At 45.8% G+C, this 17,346-nt stretch overlaps 2 protein-coding genes across 3 annotated transcripts in view; one reads left to right on the top strand and one right to left on the bottom strand.

The window, feature by feature from the left end:
• The window catches only part of MED12L (mediator complex subunit 12L), a 128,841-nt gene extending 126,644 nt beyond the window's left edge, over positions 1 to 2,197 (top strand). The window contains exons 44-45 of the mRNA XM_069865180.1: positions 587 to 668; positions 1,756 to 2,197. Of these exons, the coding sequence (XP_069721281.1) occupies positions 587 to 668; positions 1,756 to 1,808 (135 nt within the window). The 3' untranslated portion in view covers positions 1,809 to 2,197. The remainder of the gene's footprint in view (positions 1 to 586; positions 669 to 1,755) is intronic.
• A 1,446-nt stretch (positions 2,198 to 3,643) lies between these two features.
• On the bottom strand, positions 3,644 to 17,092 carry IGSF10 (immunoglobulin superfamily member 10). 2 transcript variants are annotated; one of them, XM_069865178.1, is made up of 7 exons: positions 17,064 to 17,092; positions 16,727 to 16,957; positions 15,688 to 15,817; positions 13,429 to 13,819; positions 8,350 to 12,720; positions 6,658 to 7,558; positions 3,644 to 6,033 (listed from the first exon to the last, which is right to left on the bottom strand). In XM_069865178.1, the coding sequence occupies exons 2-7, from the start codon at positions 16,918 to 16,920 to the stop codon at positions 4,125 to 4,127; spliced, it is 7,896 nt and encodes a 2,631-aa protein (XP_069721279.1). In that variant the 5' UTR covers positions 16,921 to 16,957; positions 17,064 to 17,092; the 3' UTR covers positions 3,644 to 4,124. The 2 variants fall into 2 exon arrangements, with proteins under 2 accessions (XP_069721279.1, XP_069721280.1); XM_069865179.1 differs by lacking the exons at positions 15,688 to 15,817; positions 16,727 to 16,957; positions 17,064 to 17,092 and adding an exon at positions 14,330 to 14,392.
• Positions 17,093 to 17,346: the final 254 nt, after the last annotated feature.

Here is a 17,346-nt window from a genome sequence, read left to right as displayed (position 1 = left end):
GGACTCTCTCCAGTTGTTCCTTGTCTTTCTGGAGCTGAGGAGCCCAGAACTGGACACGGGATTCTAGAGGGGGCTTCCCTAGGGCAGAGCAGAGGGGTAGGAGAACCTCCCTTGGCTGTCTGGTCACACTTGTCCATCCACCCCAGCACACCACTGGCCTTCTTGGCCACAGAATCATAGAATCACCAGGTTGGAAAAGACCCATCGGATCATCGAGTCCAACCATTCCTTGCTGGCTTATGATTGATGTGTGGTCAACCAGGACTCCTAGGTCCTTCTCCACAGAGCTGCTTTCCAGCCAGTCAGTCCCAACCTGTACTTGTGTATGGGGCTGTTCCTTCTGAGGTGCAGGTCTGCACTTTGCGGTTAGGCAATGAAGAGAACAAACGCTCTGGAAGTTCTCAGTGTGCTCTATGTGTCCTCAGTGTGCTGTTAAAATCCAGTCAGGATCTGTGGTGGAGGCCTTGCTGCTTTCTGCTGTCCTTTCCACCTGCTCCTCCAGCGGCTGAAGGGGAGAACAGGCTAAACACTTCTGTTGCCTACACAGCCGTGATTATTTCTTTCATCTTTCATGTTTCTTTTGCAGTTTCCAAGGCAAGGCTTGCAACAGACACAGCAACAACAACAGACTGCTGCACTGGTCAGGCAGCTCCAGAAGCAGCTCTCCAGTAAGTGTGGGTGTGCACAAATGTACAGAAATACATACGTAAATCTGAATGTGGAATTATCTTTCTGGAGGCGTTCTGCCTATTTGAATGCTGCCGTATATATGAGGTCTGACACGAAAAGCCACGACCGACACTATAGAGAGACATGTTCTGACCTATAGAGATCAAGAGACAAGGCTCAGCTTGATCGCTTCGCTCATGATGAGTGGATGCGTGTTCAAATAGAGTCATTTTCATAGAATCACAGAATAACCAGGTTGGAAGAGACCCACCGGATCATCGAGTCCAACCATTCCTATCAAACACTAAACCATGTCCCTCAGCACCTCGTCCACCCGTGCCTTAAACACCTCCAGGGAAGGGGACTCAACCACCTCCCTGGGCAGCCTGTTCCAGTGCCCAATGACCCTTTCTGTGAAGAATTTTTTCCTAATGCTTCCTAATTTTCTAATTCCTAAAATTTCCTAATTTTCTTACCCTTGGTCAGAAAATGTCGCTGTGCAAGAGTGAACAGCATGTGAACATCAACTTTTTTTGTGAAACTGAAGAAATACACAGCAGAAACTTCTCAGTTATTGACTGAGGCTGGCAGTGAAGGGATCTCAAATATCGGTGCTCAAAGGAACCCTTTTTTTTTGTCAGTAGGAGAGATGAAAGCAAAACCAACAGAGCTCCTGAATATCCTTTCAGGAAATGCTCTGCGTAATTGCTTTGAACGCTGGCAGCATGTGTCAGCTCTGAAGGGACCTGGTGTGAAGGTGATCAGAGTTGATTTTTGTGATCTGTTAAATAGAAAATTACAGGCATGGTCTCAAGGTTTTCTGTGTCAGATCTCACACATCTAATTAATTTACCTCCTGACAGCTGGTTACTTATCCCAGCAGGGACGCGAGACCAAACTCCTGGTGCTAGTGCATCCTACAGGTTTCTGTTGGTCTCCAGAGAAGCCTTACTTGCCGGTCTGGTGGCCCAGTCACATTTGCTCTGCATTTCGTGTTTTCTTACTGCGTGGAATGCTGCCGTGCTTCTGTATTTCTGTGGAGTACAGTCACGAGGCACAAACACCTCCCTCTCCTTTACCAACCAGGTAACCAGCCCCAGCAAGGAGTGAACCAGTACGGGCATCCCTCACACTTCTGACTCCAAACTGGAAGGGGGCGGCGCGTTCCGTTTGCACTGAAGAACAGAACAGTCACAAGTCAATGCACTAGTTCTTGCTAGAAAGCAAACTTTCATTTTCTTCTCCTATGATTTCAATGATTATTTTTCGTGCTGCGGTTGATGTGGATATGTGACAAGGCGGGGCTTGGGGTGGGGATTTTTTTGTGTTTAACTAGATTTAAATGTATGGACATGTGGGCCTGTTTGAAGAATGTTATTGCTGATTTTATGAATTTGGTGCTTTTTAGGCCCTGTTACTTTTAAAGAGGACAAAGAATGCTGGACTTATTTATTTGTGTGAAACATTTCTTTTGATTTGGGTTTTTTTTTTGTTGATTTTTGTGTTTTGTTTTGTTTTTTTTAAAGAACTGCACTGGACCAAACTACTGAACTGAAAGGCACTTCTGATTTTGGCATAGAAGTTAATTTGTTCATGAAAATGTTCACCTTTTTCTTTGTTGGTAGAACAAGCATTGATTTAAATTGTGTTTATTTGACTGTAATTTTCATATGCACTTTATAAAGCTCCTTGTTTTAAGTACCAATTTCCTCTTGCTCTCATTGTGGTAAGAAGGTGCTGAAGTGGGTTTATTGCTTGTATTAGAACTTCTTAAAGTTTATATTAAAAGCCACAATGTAACGTTAATAAACCTCCTGGAAGTAGCATTGTTTCATATTTGGTCTTCTTAATATAAAGTTCACTAGTGATCAGTTTGAAGGAAGCAAACAGCATCGTAACGGGGACTGAATGGTCCAACAGGTTTTGCTCTGCTCGCTTAGGGAGATCTTTAAGTCCTGGGAAAGCCTCATGGGAAACAAATCTCTGGCTTAGTTGATGACTTCAGTAACAAATCTCATTCCAGCTTTCACCAAGCAGGGGTGGAAAAGGCACCTATGTCCTTTCTGAGGTGTTGGAACTGCTGCAGCCAACAGCTCTTCATACTGAAGTCACCGTAACCGAGTTATTCGGTGACCAGTGTCTGCTGCCAGGGTGGCACGGTGAGTATTTCAAAGTCCAGGTTTGAGTCCAGATGGCTGGGCAAGTGTTGGTGGTGCAGTGCATTGGGTATTAGCAGCTGAGTGCAAAACCATACATTTCTCCCCTTCTACACTGCTCTCCTGAGACCCCTGCTTTTTTACAAGGGCAACCACCCTCATCGTGAAGAATTTCTTCCTAATGTCTGATCTAAATCTCCTCCTTCCAGTTTAAAGCCATTCCCCCTCATCCTGTCATTCCATGCTCTTGTAAAAAGCCCCTCTCCAGCTTTCCTGGAGCCCCTTTCCATACTGGAAGCTGCTCTAAGGCTCTAAGGTCTGCTTGGAGCCTTCTCTTCTCCAGGCTGAACAACCCCAACTCTCTCAGCCTGACCTCATAGCAGAGGTGCTCCAGCCCTCGGATCATCTCCGTGGCCTCCTCTGGACCTGCTCTGGCACTTCCATCTCCTTCTTATGTAGGGGATTCCAGAATTGGACCCAGGGCTCCAGGTGGGGTCTGACAAGACCGGAGTAGAGGGGCAGAATCGCCTCCCTTGCCCTGCTGGCCACGCTGCTTTTACACAGTCCAGGACACCGTTGGCCGCCTGGGCTGCGAGCGCACATTGCCAGCTAGTGTTGAGCTTCTTATCAATCAGTACCTGCAAGTCCTTCTCCACAGGGCTGCTCTCACGTCGTTCCCTACCCAAACCTGTCTATGATTCTATGTTTAGAAATGAGGACAAAATTTTTCTCTGTGTATCATCCCAAAGTTCTGCAAAACAGACTATGAAACAGCTGTATTACTAAAAATACTTCACTACTTGTTTCACCATTGAATGTTTATTAAAAAAACATACTAAATATTCAGACATATTAAGACGATAATCTGCATTACAAAAAAATCTGCTCTTTGGTTCTCAGGTGCTCTTGCTTTATGTGATCCATGCTCGTGAGAGTCATACAAGGTGGACAACATTAAACTAATATGAAAACATCTCTCCTTTACTGCAGACCTCTAGGTATGTTTCCAGAAAGTAATTTTATTTGATATTCAATGTTTGCTGGCAAAGCAAAAGTGCCTCAAGTTTGGTTTTAAGTCAATTTAATCACTGAGAGAACCAATGCTAGATAATAATCCTAGCTCTAATCTTCTTAAGCCCTTCTTCCTCTCTTTTTTTTGCACAGTCATTGCAGTCTGAATACTGCAAATGTATTCAGGCACTTACATGCCTATGGCTGCCTTTGATTAAATTTATTCCAAGAATAAACTCAGTCCAGCTGTAGACTTTGTTAACAATCATTTATGCTGTATTTCTTATTTCAAATGATGTGAATGTATGTTACTGTGAAATCACTGCCAAGATGGTTCTTTGCTGTGCACTTGTACATGCCAGAATCTGAAGGCTGGGGATTCTGGATGAGTAACGTTCCCGGGGGATGAAGCAGTTTGCCTCCAGATGCTCGGTCTTGGTTACCTGTAGAGAGTACCGAGTGGTCAGGGAGTTCCCAGGTAATTTCTGGCTTTGGTATTCCAAGCGCTATGCAGTGGAGCTGAACCGCGGCACCAGCCATCGTGTGTATGGTCTGCGGTGGCCTGCCTGTAATCCTTGGGGCATAGGCTACAATAATGACGGGCACAGTTATAGAGGATTCTCCGGCATTATTATGGGCCTTACAGATGTAATTTCCTCTGTCGTGAATGGTGGCTTCCCGTATGACCAGAGTGCCGTTTTCCAGCAGCAGGTATTTTCGGTTGGTCTGTGGCCGATCCAGCACGGAGCCACCCGGCAGCGTCCACACCGTGTTTGGTGGGGGGCTCCCCTCAGACAGGCAGTGAAGCGATAGGGGCTCCCCGCTAACCCCCTTCACTGGCCCCTTTGGGTGCGTGACAATAGTGGGCTTCTGGCCAACCTCCACAATGAGCAGCTTCTCAATGTAACCGACTTTATTCCTGGCAGCGCAGCGATACTTCCCTGCTTTGTCTCTGTCAGGGTCGTAGATTGTTAGGGTACCACCGCTATCCGTGAGGAACTGGGAAGTCTTGATGCCACCGGAATACCACGTGCCGTTAGGCAACATCCAGCTTATGTCAGGTGGAGGGTTTCCATCCACAGAACAATTCAGTGTTGTAGGTTTTCCAGGTTTTGCTATTATTTTTTCATTGAATGGATTTTTAAAGATCGGTCGCCTTAGCATTTCTGACACCTCCAGCTGCACCACCAACATACTCTCTCCCCCATCATTACGTGCCACACAGATAAAGTCTGCTGTGTCAGAAGGCCTTATGTTGCGAATCTCAAGTGTCCCATTTTTGTGTACTACAATCCTGCTCCCATAATATGGAGCTGTTAGGAAAATATTGTCAGGCATGATCCACATAATCTGAGGCGGGGGGTTCCCTTCTGCCGTACAGTCAATGTGTTTTTTTGAATGCTTCACTGCCGTCACTTTCATGATTGTTTTGTTCACGTATAAACCATTTATGATAGGTGGTTTCGCAACAACATCCAGCTTATACAATTTTGTATCATCCCCTCCAGGATTACGAGCGACGCACATGTACTCCCCGGCATCTAACAGTTTGACTTGACTGACTGATAGAGAACCATTGACGTGCAGGAAATACCTGTCTGTTGATGAGGAAATCATGTCACTGGAAGGAAGCAACCAGAATATTTTTGGTTTGGGTTCTCCAGCAGCTTCACAGTCCAGTAATGCTGTATCTCCAGCTTTCACTTTCATGTAAGTCTTGTAATTGTGCTTTATTTGAGGGGCTGCCATGATCACCGTGACATGGATCTTCATTTCATCTCTTCCCAGTGTGTTTTGAGCATAGCAGGTATAATCTCCTCCTTCTGTTACTCCAGCTTTGTTGAGATACAGAGTCCCGTTGTCAAAGAGGACGTATCTGCGAGACCTGCGTCCGCTGTCATCTGCCAGCATCGCGTTATTGATCACCGTCCCGTCTGGCAAACTCCAGGATATTTCTGGTGTGGGTGACCCAGAGGCTTTGCAATCCACTTTGAAATCTTTTCCATATGGCACCAGTTTCTTGAAATACTGTTTCTGGTCAATCTTAGCTGGTTTCATTGTGATGCTGACTTTCATCAGTATCAGATCATCTCCAATTTTGTTTCTTGCCACACACAAATAGTCACCTGCATCCTTTTCAGTAACTGCCTCAATAACCAAGGATCCATTGGGGTAGACATGGATTCGACTTCCCATCCTGTTGTGGGGAGAGAAAGAGGAAAAGAATTATGGAGCAAAATGCTGGAGGCGAGTACTGAGCACCAAGACTGACTGACACTATTAACAGCGTGATACGATACAGCAGCTCTCTCCAAAGGCCCCGTGTCCACATCACCCACAGACCCAGTGGGTTATAACCTGATGCAGCAGCTGCTTTAGTTGTTTTGTGGATGTGCACGCGTTCGCTGACTCTATGTAGGTGTGCAAAGCTGCACGATGCCAACTGTGCTAGAGGAGGCCACAAGGATGATCAGAGGGCTGGAGCACCTCCCATATGACAGGCTGAGAGAGTTGGGGTTGTTCAGCCTGGAGAAGAGAAGGCTTCGAGGAGACTTTGTAGCAACCTTCCAATACCTGAAGGGGCCACAAGAAAGCTGGGGAGGGGCTGTTTATGAGGGGCAATGGCTATAAACTGAAAAGGGGCAGATGTATTAGATGTATAATAACAAGTCAACATCACAGATGTCTCAGCACTGTTAAACATTTAGTGTCAGCTTTGGTTCACAGTGTTGTTTCAGTGATGTAACAGTCTCTTATACCAGCACCAGACAAGTCAGCATTTGATGTTTCAAAGGGTTGAGTTAAAAATAAAGACTCCTACCTGTGCCACTGGTCGACAACTGCCTTGGAAGGTAACCTCCAGATGATCCTGGGCTTTGGCTCCCCAGTCGCTGTACAGTTCAGAAGCAACTTCTCTCCAAAATTCAACTGAGTCATTCCTTGAGAGGCGGTAGCTATTTTTGGAAGCGTATCCCTGTGTTCCACCACGAGGCTCACGACCCTCCTTTCCGAGCCGGTCGAGCTTGTGGCTATGCATTCGTAATTCCCACTGTCAGAAGGAACGATGTTGTTGAGGTGGAGGGTCCCGTTGGAGAACAGGAACAGCTTTCCATTTACAAACTGCAGAGGCTTCACCACCGTGCCATCAAAGACGACCCAGTGGACAGTGGGCTGAGGATTCCCTTTCACGGTGCAAGGAAGCTGCAGGTTTTCCCCCATCATTCCTTCAATGAGTTGTCTCTTCTCTTCCAGGATGGTGGGAGGTGCCGCAATGACCTGCAGTTTTACAACCAGCGTGTCGGTTCCCGCTGGGTTTTTAGCCACACATGTGTAGAGTCCCCTGTCGTAAACAGTGACTGCCTCAATAATTAAAGTGCCATCTGGTTCCACATGAACTTTGTCGTTTCCTGTAGAAGAGTCGGAGATGTGCGTTTGATTTGCCAGAACCCACAGGAATGTGGGAGGAGGCCTTCCCTCAGCTCTGCACTTCAGTGCCACTGGCTTTCCGGAGTGGGCGGTGAGGAGCTGCCACCTGCCCCCGGTGATGCGCGGTGGGTAAGCCACTACGGACAAGGTGACCAGGAGCCGTGCCATGCCGAGTGGGTTGGCTGCGGTGCACAGGTACTGCCCACGGTCCTCCAGGCCTGTGCGGGCGATGGAGAGCGTGCCGTTGGCAAACACCATCCACCGGCTGTCACCTCGGCTTTCCACAGCGCCGGTCCCTGTGGAAGCAAGGGGACAACAGCGTAGCACGTCAGAACCTCTCTCTTCTCTTTCTTTTTACTCAGTCCCTGAAAACGCTTTCCCTGTCCTAGTCTGCTGTGCTCATATAACCAAGACACTAGTGATAAGAAAGAGAAATAACGGCATTTTGCACATACAGTGACAAAGAATCATAGAATCACCAGGTTGGAAGAGACCCACCAGATCATCGAGTCCAACCATTCCCATCAATCACTAACCCATGTCCCTCAGCACCTCATCCACCCGTCCCTTAAACCCCTCCAGGGAAGGGGACTCAACGCCTTCCCTGGGCAGCCTCTGCCAGTGCCCAAGCTTTAAAGCTTTAAAGTAAACCCAAAATTTAGTCCTCAGTAGAGACAAAATTGAGATAAAGCAGATGGGTCTTTGCATATTAAAAAAGTATTTTGGCATAATCTTGATTTGATGGTTTTTTTACCACAGGGAGATTCTTCTTCTCACTTGTCTCACTGTTCTGAAATAGCAGCTAACATATGATAAATATTGAAATCTCAGAATAAGCACAGAATTATAGTTAAATATCAGTTTGGGGGTTTTTATTTCCCCAATGAACTGTTTCACAGTTAGCAGTAAGAGACTCCAGCAAGTATGCTGCTGGGATATCATTCCTTTTCACTGTTTCACAGTTCATCTTTTCACTTACACTTCACGGTACTCTTAAATGAAGCAGTACCTGAGTTTGGCACAGAAAATCTGCCAAGGTACAAGACTATAATGGGAGGTAAATTCTAGAAAGGTTTATTGAGCATACCTGATGATATCTTGGTCCACTGTATTGTTGGATGAGGGTTACCAGTAGCTTCACAAGGAATAAAAGCATCTGAATTAGCTAGCACAGTAAAAGCAGCTAATTTTCCTCCAGTTATTCTGGGCTTTGCAAAGTGATTTCTACTTAAAGAGTCCAAGGCTGTAGGATTGTTGCTGGTGGTTCCTTGATCTTGTCTCTTTTCAGACCAGCCTTTGACAAAAATGTCCTTGTCTCTTCCCCACAGAGGAACGTAAGGAGTCGTGATTGGTGATGACTTCAGTCTGGTCCGTGTGTTGACAGTTAACGTGATGCCTCTCTCCATGACTTTAGCCGAGGGCTTCTGCTGGAATGGGATTTCCCACCCTGGAGGTGAGGTGGTTCTCGCAGTATGTGCAGGTGGCAGAGCTGCTGGTGGGGCTGGCAGTGGGGTGAGATGCTGAGTGCTGCGGGGAGATGTGGCCGTGGATTCTGCAGGAGCTCTGGTACTTGACTCAATTCTTGCTGGGAATGGGGGCTCTGCAAGGTGCTTTTCATGGGTAACTCTCTCTTCCGTTTTCAGGTGTGGCTTTTCACCTGCCACTGAAGCGGCTTTGATTTGCTGAGCAGGTTCTGACCCAGATGTTGCACAGACTGGGGCAAGTCGTGTGCTTGTGGTGCAGGAAGGCATTGAAAGCAGTGGTGTGGTTTGGCCTGGTGTGGTGGGGCTCGAAGCAATACGAGTGTTGGGTGGCAGTGCGGCTGGCTGGATGTTCCTTTGAGTAATGGGAGCCATGAACGTTGGCGTGGCTGCTGTCAGCAAGTGCTGAGGTGCCTCTGGGGTGTGAAGGGTCCACAGCGCTGGCATTTCTGTCTCTGAGCCTGTGCTTGCAGGCATCATTAATGATTTAACTGTTGTCACGGCAGGCGTGGCTGTATTCTCCAGCGGAATCGCTGCAGTGCTGTGGCTTGCAGTCACACTTTGTAAAGTCGACGTTTTAGGGGGCCTCCTCTTCCTCTGACCTCGCTTTCTTCCCACTCTGAATATTTTACTTTTGGTGATTTTGGTGTCAGATTGAGGAGTAATAATAGGTGTAAGCATTGGCTTCACACTTGTTACATCCATTGCTTTGGTTGCACCAGTTACAAGATTAGAGTACGAATGTGGTTTTGTGGTAAGAAGATGTTCTTCTGGCTTAGTACTGCCATAATGAATGGGCTTGTTTTGAGACTGAAAATCACTGCTGTGAGTCCCACCTGTAATAGATGTAAAGCGCAAAAGAGGCGTTTTGGACATAGATAATGCTGCTGTAGTTTTAGGAAGCATAGTTGACACTTCTGTTGATAGAAACAGATCTGTCTGTTGTTTTGGTTGCTTCTGAAGGAGGATCTCTTTCTGTGCAGTGTTTCCAAAGAGTTGTTCCCTAGTAATGTTTCCTCTTTGTGATTTTGCTGAGGTTCTAGGCTTAATGCTGGGTGAGATTGATTCAAGGGTAGAAGATATCTTAGTGCTTATGGGATGTGTAGTTTCTGTCATAACATCAGCTGTGTGGAATGCCCTTGTTGGTTTTCCCATACCAAACGGTTGAACTCTATCAGAATTTGTAATCTGAAATGGAGTATTGGTCTCTGATTTCCCCTGAGGAGTAGCTTGGGTGCCTTTTGTAATTAAAGGCATGGGTGCTGTAGCAGCTTTTTGCCTTGCACTGGCTTTGTTTTTCTCTTCCCTGACGAACGCTGTGTTTTGATGAGTACTCTCTGGGTGCTCCAGTGGCACATCAGTGGTAGAGGGGGAGGCCAGAGGTGCTTCTGGGCTAAATGGGTTGATGGAGCTGCTTATATTATTTAAAGATGGTAAATTTGATTCAGATTTCACATTCAGTTGAACGCCTGCAGCCACAGCTGTACTTCCTCTGACAGATCCTGGCCTCCCAAAATTATATCTGTGCTCTTTAATGCTTGGAATACGTCCTGGTGTAACAATTCGTCTCCTACCAGAAACCTTCCTTTGTCTTCCATATTGCTGCTGGGCCTGGGCTGTACGGGTTGTAACATCCTGAATGTTCTGCATTTGCTGATGAGTTATGGTAGTTGAGGCCAATGGTGGCTTAGGAGTTACTCGTTTCTGAGTACTATGAAGATAAATGTGACCAGATTCAGGACTTGGGTCACTGACTGTACCTACAGATACCTGATCATCTGCTTTGGTGGAAATCTCATTAACAGACTCAGTAAAAGCATGTAGCTTGCCCATTGTGTTTTGGGAAGTTGCAGACTTGCTTGTGTCTGTAATGTCTGTCACGGGTATTGTAAATACAGATTTTAAATGCTGGTTATTACTTTCCTCAGAATATACCAAGTTTTGTCCCACAGGGAACAGTGTAGATGTTCTACTTGCTCCATTTGACAGAGTTGAGGTTTTTATACCCTCTGCTGATATTCGACTTAAATCAGATCTCTCCCAAGAGTTTGTAATTGTAGGGTTTACGTATGTTTGCGGCCGCCTGCTGTCAGATGCCACAGACTGTGAAAAAGGAGAGGGCAGGGGAGTGACTGCCTCTGCAAGCAGGAGAGAGGGTTTCCTCACAAGAGCATCACTGGCAGTCCTCTCGGGCACTGTGGTTATTGTGCTCCCCAGAGTAAATACAGCGGCTGTCTCTGTTACTGGCATCATGAATTCTTCTTCTGGGGACATGAGATCACCAGATGTTTCCTCCTCACCCCCAGGTACTTCTGAGAACTTAGAGACTTGAATGGGTGGTGGTGTTGCAACACCTCCTTGTTTTTCTATCAGTGTTGGATTCCTCTTTGTTTTTTCCAAAAAGGCTGCCCAGCGCTGTGGATCAACCCTCCTGGCTGAGGAAACAAACTGTCTTCTGGGTCCTCTAAACTGCCTGCTTGTTTTGTCCCTGTAACGCCTGTAAGTCATCTTCCTGAAGCTGTTCCTTTTATGTGTCCAGTTTGTGGATGTTGAGGCAGCAGGTTCCTGATTAGCTGTCAAGGCAGCTGGAGTAGCTGAAGGATGCTTCTGTGCTGCAGCAGAGGCTAACGTTGCATCGCCGGAGCCGTGGTCCTCTTCCCATTCTCCCACAGCTACCTGCTTTTCCTTTCGAGTGGTTTCATCCTTTCTAACTGTTAGTTGGAAAACCAGAAGGTCAACGCCATACAGGTTGGCTGCAACGCATCTAAAGTAGCCATTGTCTCGCTCTGTCACCCCCTGTATTCTCAAGGTACCGTTGTCAAAAATCTGTTTGTTCCTTACAGAATGATGAAGAATCACGCGCTCGGGTAGCACCCAGCTAATGGCAGCGTCTGGAACAGCAGTGGATGTACAGGGAAGGTAGAGCGTGCTGCCAACAAACGTAGAAAGTTGAGCTCCGTTTACACTATTGTCTTCCACGGAAGGTTCCACCACGGTAATTCTGAATGTGACAGTATCTGCATCGTTGTAGTTTGTGCCGATGCAGTGATAAAGCCCAGTGTCAAAAACGTCAGCTGTCCGTAACGTGAGTGTTCCAGTTTTAACTACTACAATCCTCCCATCTTCACTGATATAAGGAGCTCTGACTTTGCTTCCATCAGCCAATATCCACTCTATTGTAGGAGCTGGTTCTCCGATTGCTCGGCATTCCAGTTCTGTGGTTCCCCCGACCAAAACAGTGCGCATCATTTGTGTTGTGTTATCCCTGGGGATGATGGTCCAGTTACTTCTTGCCTGGTTTTTCTCAGCACTGGGCAAAACAATCTGAGCCTCTGTGAAGTACTGGATGTGCAGAGTGTTTAGTGTGGTTGCTGTCCTGTCTAGCTGTAATTCCACTTGGCTTTGCATGAACCACGATGGTTCAGCCCTTAGTTCAGTCTCTATATTGGTAAAAAGTTCCTCTTTTTCAGAGTGGATTTGTTTATATTTGTAAGTAATAGAAGGCACGTTAGTTGTTAGGACATTCCTTTCCAGTTTTAAGGGAGAACTACTGTACAGTGCCAGTATGCTCCATAGCTGCTGAATATGTTCATAATCAATGCCACAGACCAGAAATGCTGAGACTGATGTTTTGAGTACTGTGTTGTTGCCGTCTTTGTGAAATGAGATGGGAGACATTCCATTAGGTTTTTGGATGTTGCAAACCAAGTTCCCTTGACTTCCTGCTTGGTCAGTCATGTTCAAAACCGTGAATCCTATAGGAGCTATGAAGTCCTTGGGAGATACAGAACCAAAATCCCCATCGTCTGGCACTGTCAGGTTTTTGAACTTCAGGGAGTCGTGTATGGCTGGCTTAGTGCAGGTTAAAGATGCAGAAGGAATATCCACTAAGATTTTCCCTTTGTGATTTTTGGGACTAGCACAAACTGGGCACTGCTGAGCACCAGAGCCTCTGTCATTTTTGCACTTTATAACATCTGAAAGGAAGAAAAATGCAGTAAGCTTTTATAGTACCATTTTTAGTGTTAAGAAAGACAAAGCTACCAGCAAGTTGTTTTCTTGAATAAAGTGTTAGCAAAGCTTATCTTGACGTAACCTATGAAAACCTACAGTAACCTAAGAAAACATGAATTTTCTCTGAGGAAACTGCTTATGGACCGTTGACCTCGCAGCTTGGTACAGTGTTCTTCTGTCCCCGTGGTTTTACACCCTGCAGGGAGGGCTCCCCTGTGGTACACGGCGGTAGTGGTGTCCTAAGATACAGTTTAGGGTAACACTATGCTCTCATGTGCCACCTTTACTCATGGCAGCAGCAGAGAAACTCCCTGAGTCCTGTTCCTTATTTCTTTTTGGAATAATTGAGTACGATACGGCATTTGCTCTTGCCAGTTACATAAAAATTGGCTTCCTTATTCCCAGTGGATTCTCCTGGTGCTCAGAAGCTTTGGACTGGCCAAGCAAGACATTGCGTTAAGGACAGTTGCACTTTAGTATGGGTTAAGACAACTGGATCTATTGGGAAACTGAATGCTATTAATCTGTTTATCCTGATTACATGCACCTACAAAAATCCTGCCTTCCTCCTTCTGGGAGAATAGATAAACAAATTAAGGCCAACGACCTTTGTCAGAAAGAATGAGAAGCTATAACATGACTAAGAAGCATAAAGAAAGCCTTCAGCTCACCTGGCTTCTGCTTTGCCCATTCTCCAAACCGCTGTAGACTGCAGTCACAGGACCACGGGTTTCCATGAAGGTAAATGCTCTCTAGCTCAGACAAGTAGGAAAACATATCTTGGGGTAGTGAAGTCAACACATTGTCAGACAAATATATGTGCTTGATGAAGGATATTTTAAATATTTGGCTGTAGCGCAAGGTGATGAAAGTATCTGGATGAAGCTGCTTCAGTAAGTTTCCTTCCAAGTGGACCAGCCTCAGTGATGTGAGTCCATAGAAAACGTTGGGGTTTACAAATTCAATTCTATTGTGGTCCATGTGCAACCGTACCAAGCTCTTCAGACCATAAAAAACATCCTGCTGAAGTACTCTGACCTTGTTATAACTCATTTTTAAGACCTGTTGATGAAAAAGTAGCAAGTGCATAATATTAGCAAGTGCAAATTTTGATTGCTGTTTAGTCTCTGAAGTGAAAGTGTTTCAATAGACCAGTAGTGCAAGTGATTGGAAAAAAAATAAATGAGTAGGAGGAATTGTTTTTAAATGCAGTGTTAGTTGCAAGACTAGAAGAATGCTTTTCTTGTTCCAACAGTACCTCAAGGTGACACTTCTGCGGCCAAAATGCGGTGATTAAAATAAAGCAATGCTTATTTCTCATTCAGAAATCCCAATTACACCACACTTATGGAAAGGGTAAACAGAGTTTGTCCATAAACTGTGATGGTGATTGTTCTAATCAGTGTGAGGACTGTAACGATGCATGCAACACTCTGTTGGGTTTGATGTTGAACCAATGGAACTGCCAAGCGTGTTCCCCGATTCAGGGTTTGTGCCCTGTGTGATGTGTGCTTGCCAAGCCTCAACTCTTCGGTGCCACCCGTTGCTACAGGTTAAAAGTCAAACTCATACCCAGGAGACGAACAAATCTGGCATGTTGCTGCAGCATTAAATACGGTACCCAAGACAGCCTTCCTGTCACTACTCTTCTTGTCATAATTCCACTGTCATAGTCATGAATTCTGTATTTAGAAAATTAGTGAGGGAAAAAGTACAAAATGACAATAATGTGCAAGTTTATTTTGTTTGTCAAATAGGAATGCATTAAAACTGCCCATAGTTGTGTTGCCACCTTGCTTGTTGATAAAGGAAGAAGGTTTATAGGACTCCAAGATATAAAGGTTTATATATAAAGGTTTATAGGACTCCAAGAAGCTCATGGCGTTAAATCAGTTGCAAGGAGCTAACGAGCAAACTTTCAGGCCCAAACCTCCTGTTTACGAGGGCTAACGAAACCTGGAGATCTGTGTGTTCCAGAGCTTGCCTGCTTTCTGCCTTTCCCTCCCACCCCACCACTAAAACCAGCAACTGAGGCAATACTGTCTGAACAGCTCAGGTCTCTCATGTTCTTAGTTCATCACAGCTACGATGTTGTTACTCCTCTGCGGCAGCTACTGACAGCTCCAGTGGAAATTTAACTGGAAGGTAAGTGTTACCCGTACATCAGATTAGTTGGGAATGGTCGTTCCTAAATAATCCTGTAAGTCCTTCTTTATCGATGAATATCTACATGGCATGGTGAGATACCGCGATAGCTCCAGAATCCTTGTATGACATCATACGTTTACTAATTTCTATAATATACATAAATCTAGGTAATATTTTATAAATAGATAATATTTCGGTTAAAGCTACTACATTTTTTAAGTCCAGAAGTTTATATTAGATTATAAAACCAAGGAACTGTAGTTCTTTTAAAGCATTAGAATATTTATATGTAATATGTTCAGTTTCTGTTCAGCAAGAGCCTTTTTAAATGAAGGATAGAAAGGGACAGGACTACACTGCACTGAAAGGAAGGGGAAACGTGGATGGAAAACCATCTTAAGAAAATAAAATTGACTAGCAAATTAATTAAAGACCAATTTCCTCCCACAGAAGCAGTACTTAGAGCTCTGCAATCTTTCTCTCTTGTGTGAGAGCTTAAGCTGCTCTTGGCTGTTAGGATACTGCTGACAAATATCTATCACTAGGTTCGTCACGCTCTTTAAACTGTAGCTGAATGCCCACCTGGGAAAGAGAGACATTTCCCATGAGGATCCTGGATTGTGAAGACCCGTATCTTTCACATGGATACAATAAGAAACAGGAAACTAAAATGCCATAGATTGCTGGTTGGCTTCTATCAGTATTACTACAGATCATTAAAAAGTCATGACAAAAATAAGATAGGCGATCTCCCAGTTAAGATTAGGTTATTTAATTCTTACCTGTAATGAATATAAATCACTGAACACCTTATCAGGGATTGTATTTATCTCATTGCTGTGCAGCATCAGTATCTCTAGTTTCTTCAGGCCATAAAAATCTGTTTCCATCAATTTAAACAAACTGTTGTACCTGCAACAAACATTTCACCCCAGACAGGGTTTTGGTCAAGCAGCCAAACTTCACAAGTTTTAAAACAAACAAACTCTGTTTCAGACTCCTCCTGAGTTTGATGGTACACATGCAAACCCCTTAAGTAATACAAGAGAACTCATTTAAGTTCCAAACTTTTTTGAATTCTTACACGCCCTGTGAACCATCCCCCAAATTTCCACTTAGTGTTGGAAGTTTAGGCTCTGCTACCTGTGATTGCAACCACTTATGAATCCTGCAGAACGTGAAACTCTTGAGTTTTATTTATTGCTTTGGTTAATCTTTAGCCCTAAATTTAGGAACTCCTAGTTATTGCTCTCATGAGGCCCCACCTGGAATATTGTGTCCAGTTATGGAATCCCCAACATAAGAAGGATATGAAACTGTTGGAATGGGTCCAGAGGAGGCCACAGAGATGATCTGAGGGCTGGAGAACCTCTGTTATGGGGACAGGCTGAGAGAGTTGGGATTGTTCAGCCTGGAGAAGAGAAGGCTGTGGGGGGCACCTTAGAGCAGCTTCCAGTGCTGAAAGGGGCTCCAGGAAAGCTGGGGAGGGGCTTACAGGGGCCTGGAGTGACAGGATGGCTTTAAATTGAAAAGGGGAAGATTTAGAATAGATGTTAGGAAGAAATTCTTCATGCTGAGGGTGGGGAGGGACTGGAACAGGTTGCCCAGGGAAGCTGTGGCTGCCCCATCCCTGGAGGGGTTCAAGGCCAGGCTGGATGGGGCTTGGAGCCCCTGATCCAGTGGGAGGTGTCCCTGCCCATGGCAGGGGTGGGACTGGATGGGCTTTGAGGTCCCTTCCAACCCAAACCATCCCACGATTCTATGATTGCTTTGCCAATTGTTGCAAGGCCACGTTATTTAGCACCTTGGCGCGAGACCTACCCCAGGTTGACACGCTCGACGTCGCGAGGGATGCTCGGGGGGACGGCGGCGAGGTAGCGGAAGGTGCAGTGCAGCTCTGTGGGGACGTAGCAGGCGCAGGGCCGGGGGCAGGCGATGCCAGCGGGGAGGGCGGACAGACAGACAGCCAGGAGGGTCCCCAGCCACCCAGGCCTGGGACCCCGCATCGCTTCCATCCCGAGGGACAACTCAGCGCAGGGAACAAACGGGATCCTGCAGGGAAAACAACACCTTGGCGGTGACGTCCGTGTCGAGGAGCTCGGCTTTCGGCTTTCGGCATGAGAAGAGGGATTTTTAACTTGAAAGGAAAACGACTCACAAATATGGACCAAACCTGGTGGGTTTCCCCTCCTGTTTCAGACCTGTGTGGTGATGTTCGTTGTTTTAAAGCATCGGCATCACGGCTTCTCAGTCTCAGGGCGATGCGAGCGGCTGCTCCCGGGTAAAGTTTTCCTTTGGGAGGAAGGAAACGCGGAATCGAACGATCCCATCGCAATCCGCTAGCGATTTATCCCCGGGAAGGAACACGTCAGCTCCTCTCTTGCCAGTAATTATCCCGAGCCGCGTTAACTAATTGCACAGCCCGCCTGCCCCTCAGTGGG

This window comes from Phaenicophaeus curvirostris, chromosome 10 (assembly GCF_032191515.1).
Source record: "Phaenicophaeus curvirostris isolate KB17595 chromosome 10, BPBGC_Pcur_1.0, whole genome shotgun sequence".
NCBI lineage: Eukaryota > Metazoa > Chordata > Aves > Cuculiformes > Cuculidae > Phaenicophaeus > Phaenicophaeus curvirostris.
Note: the sequence above shows the minus strand (reverse complement) of the source record. Positions and strands in the feature narration are given on the sequence as shown.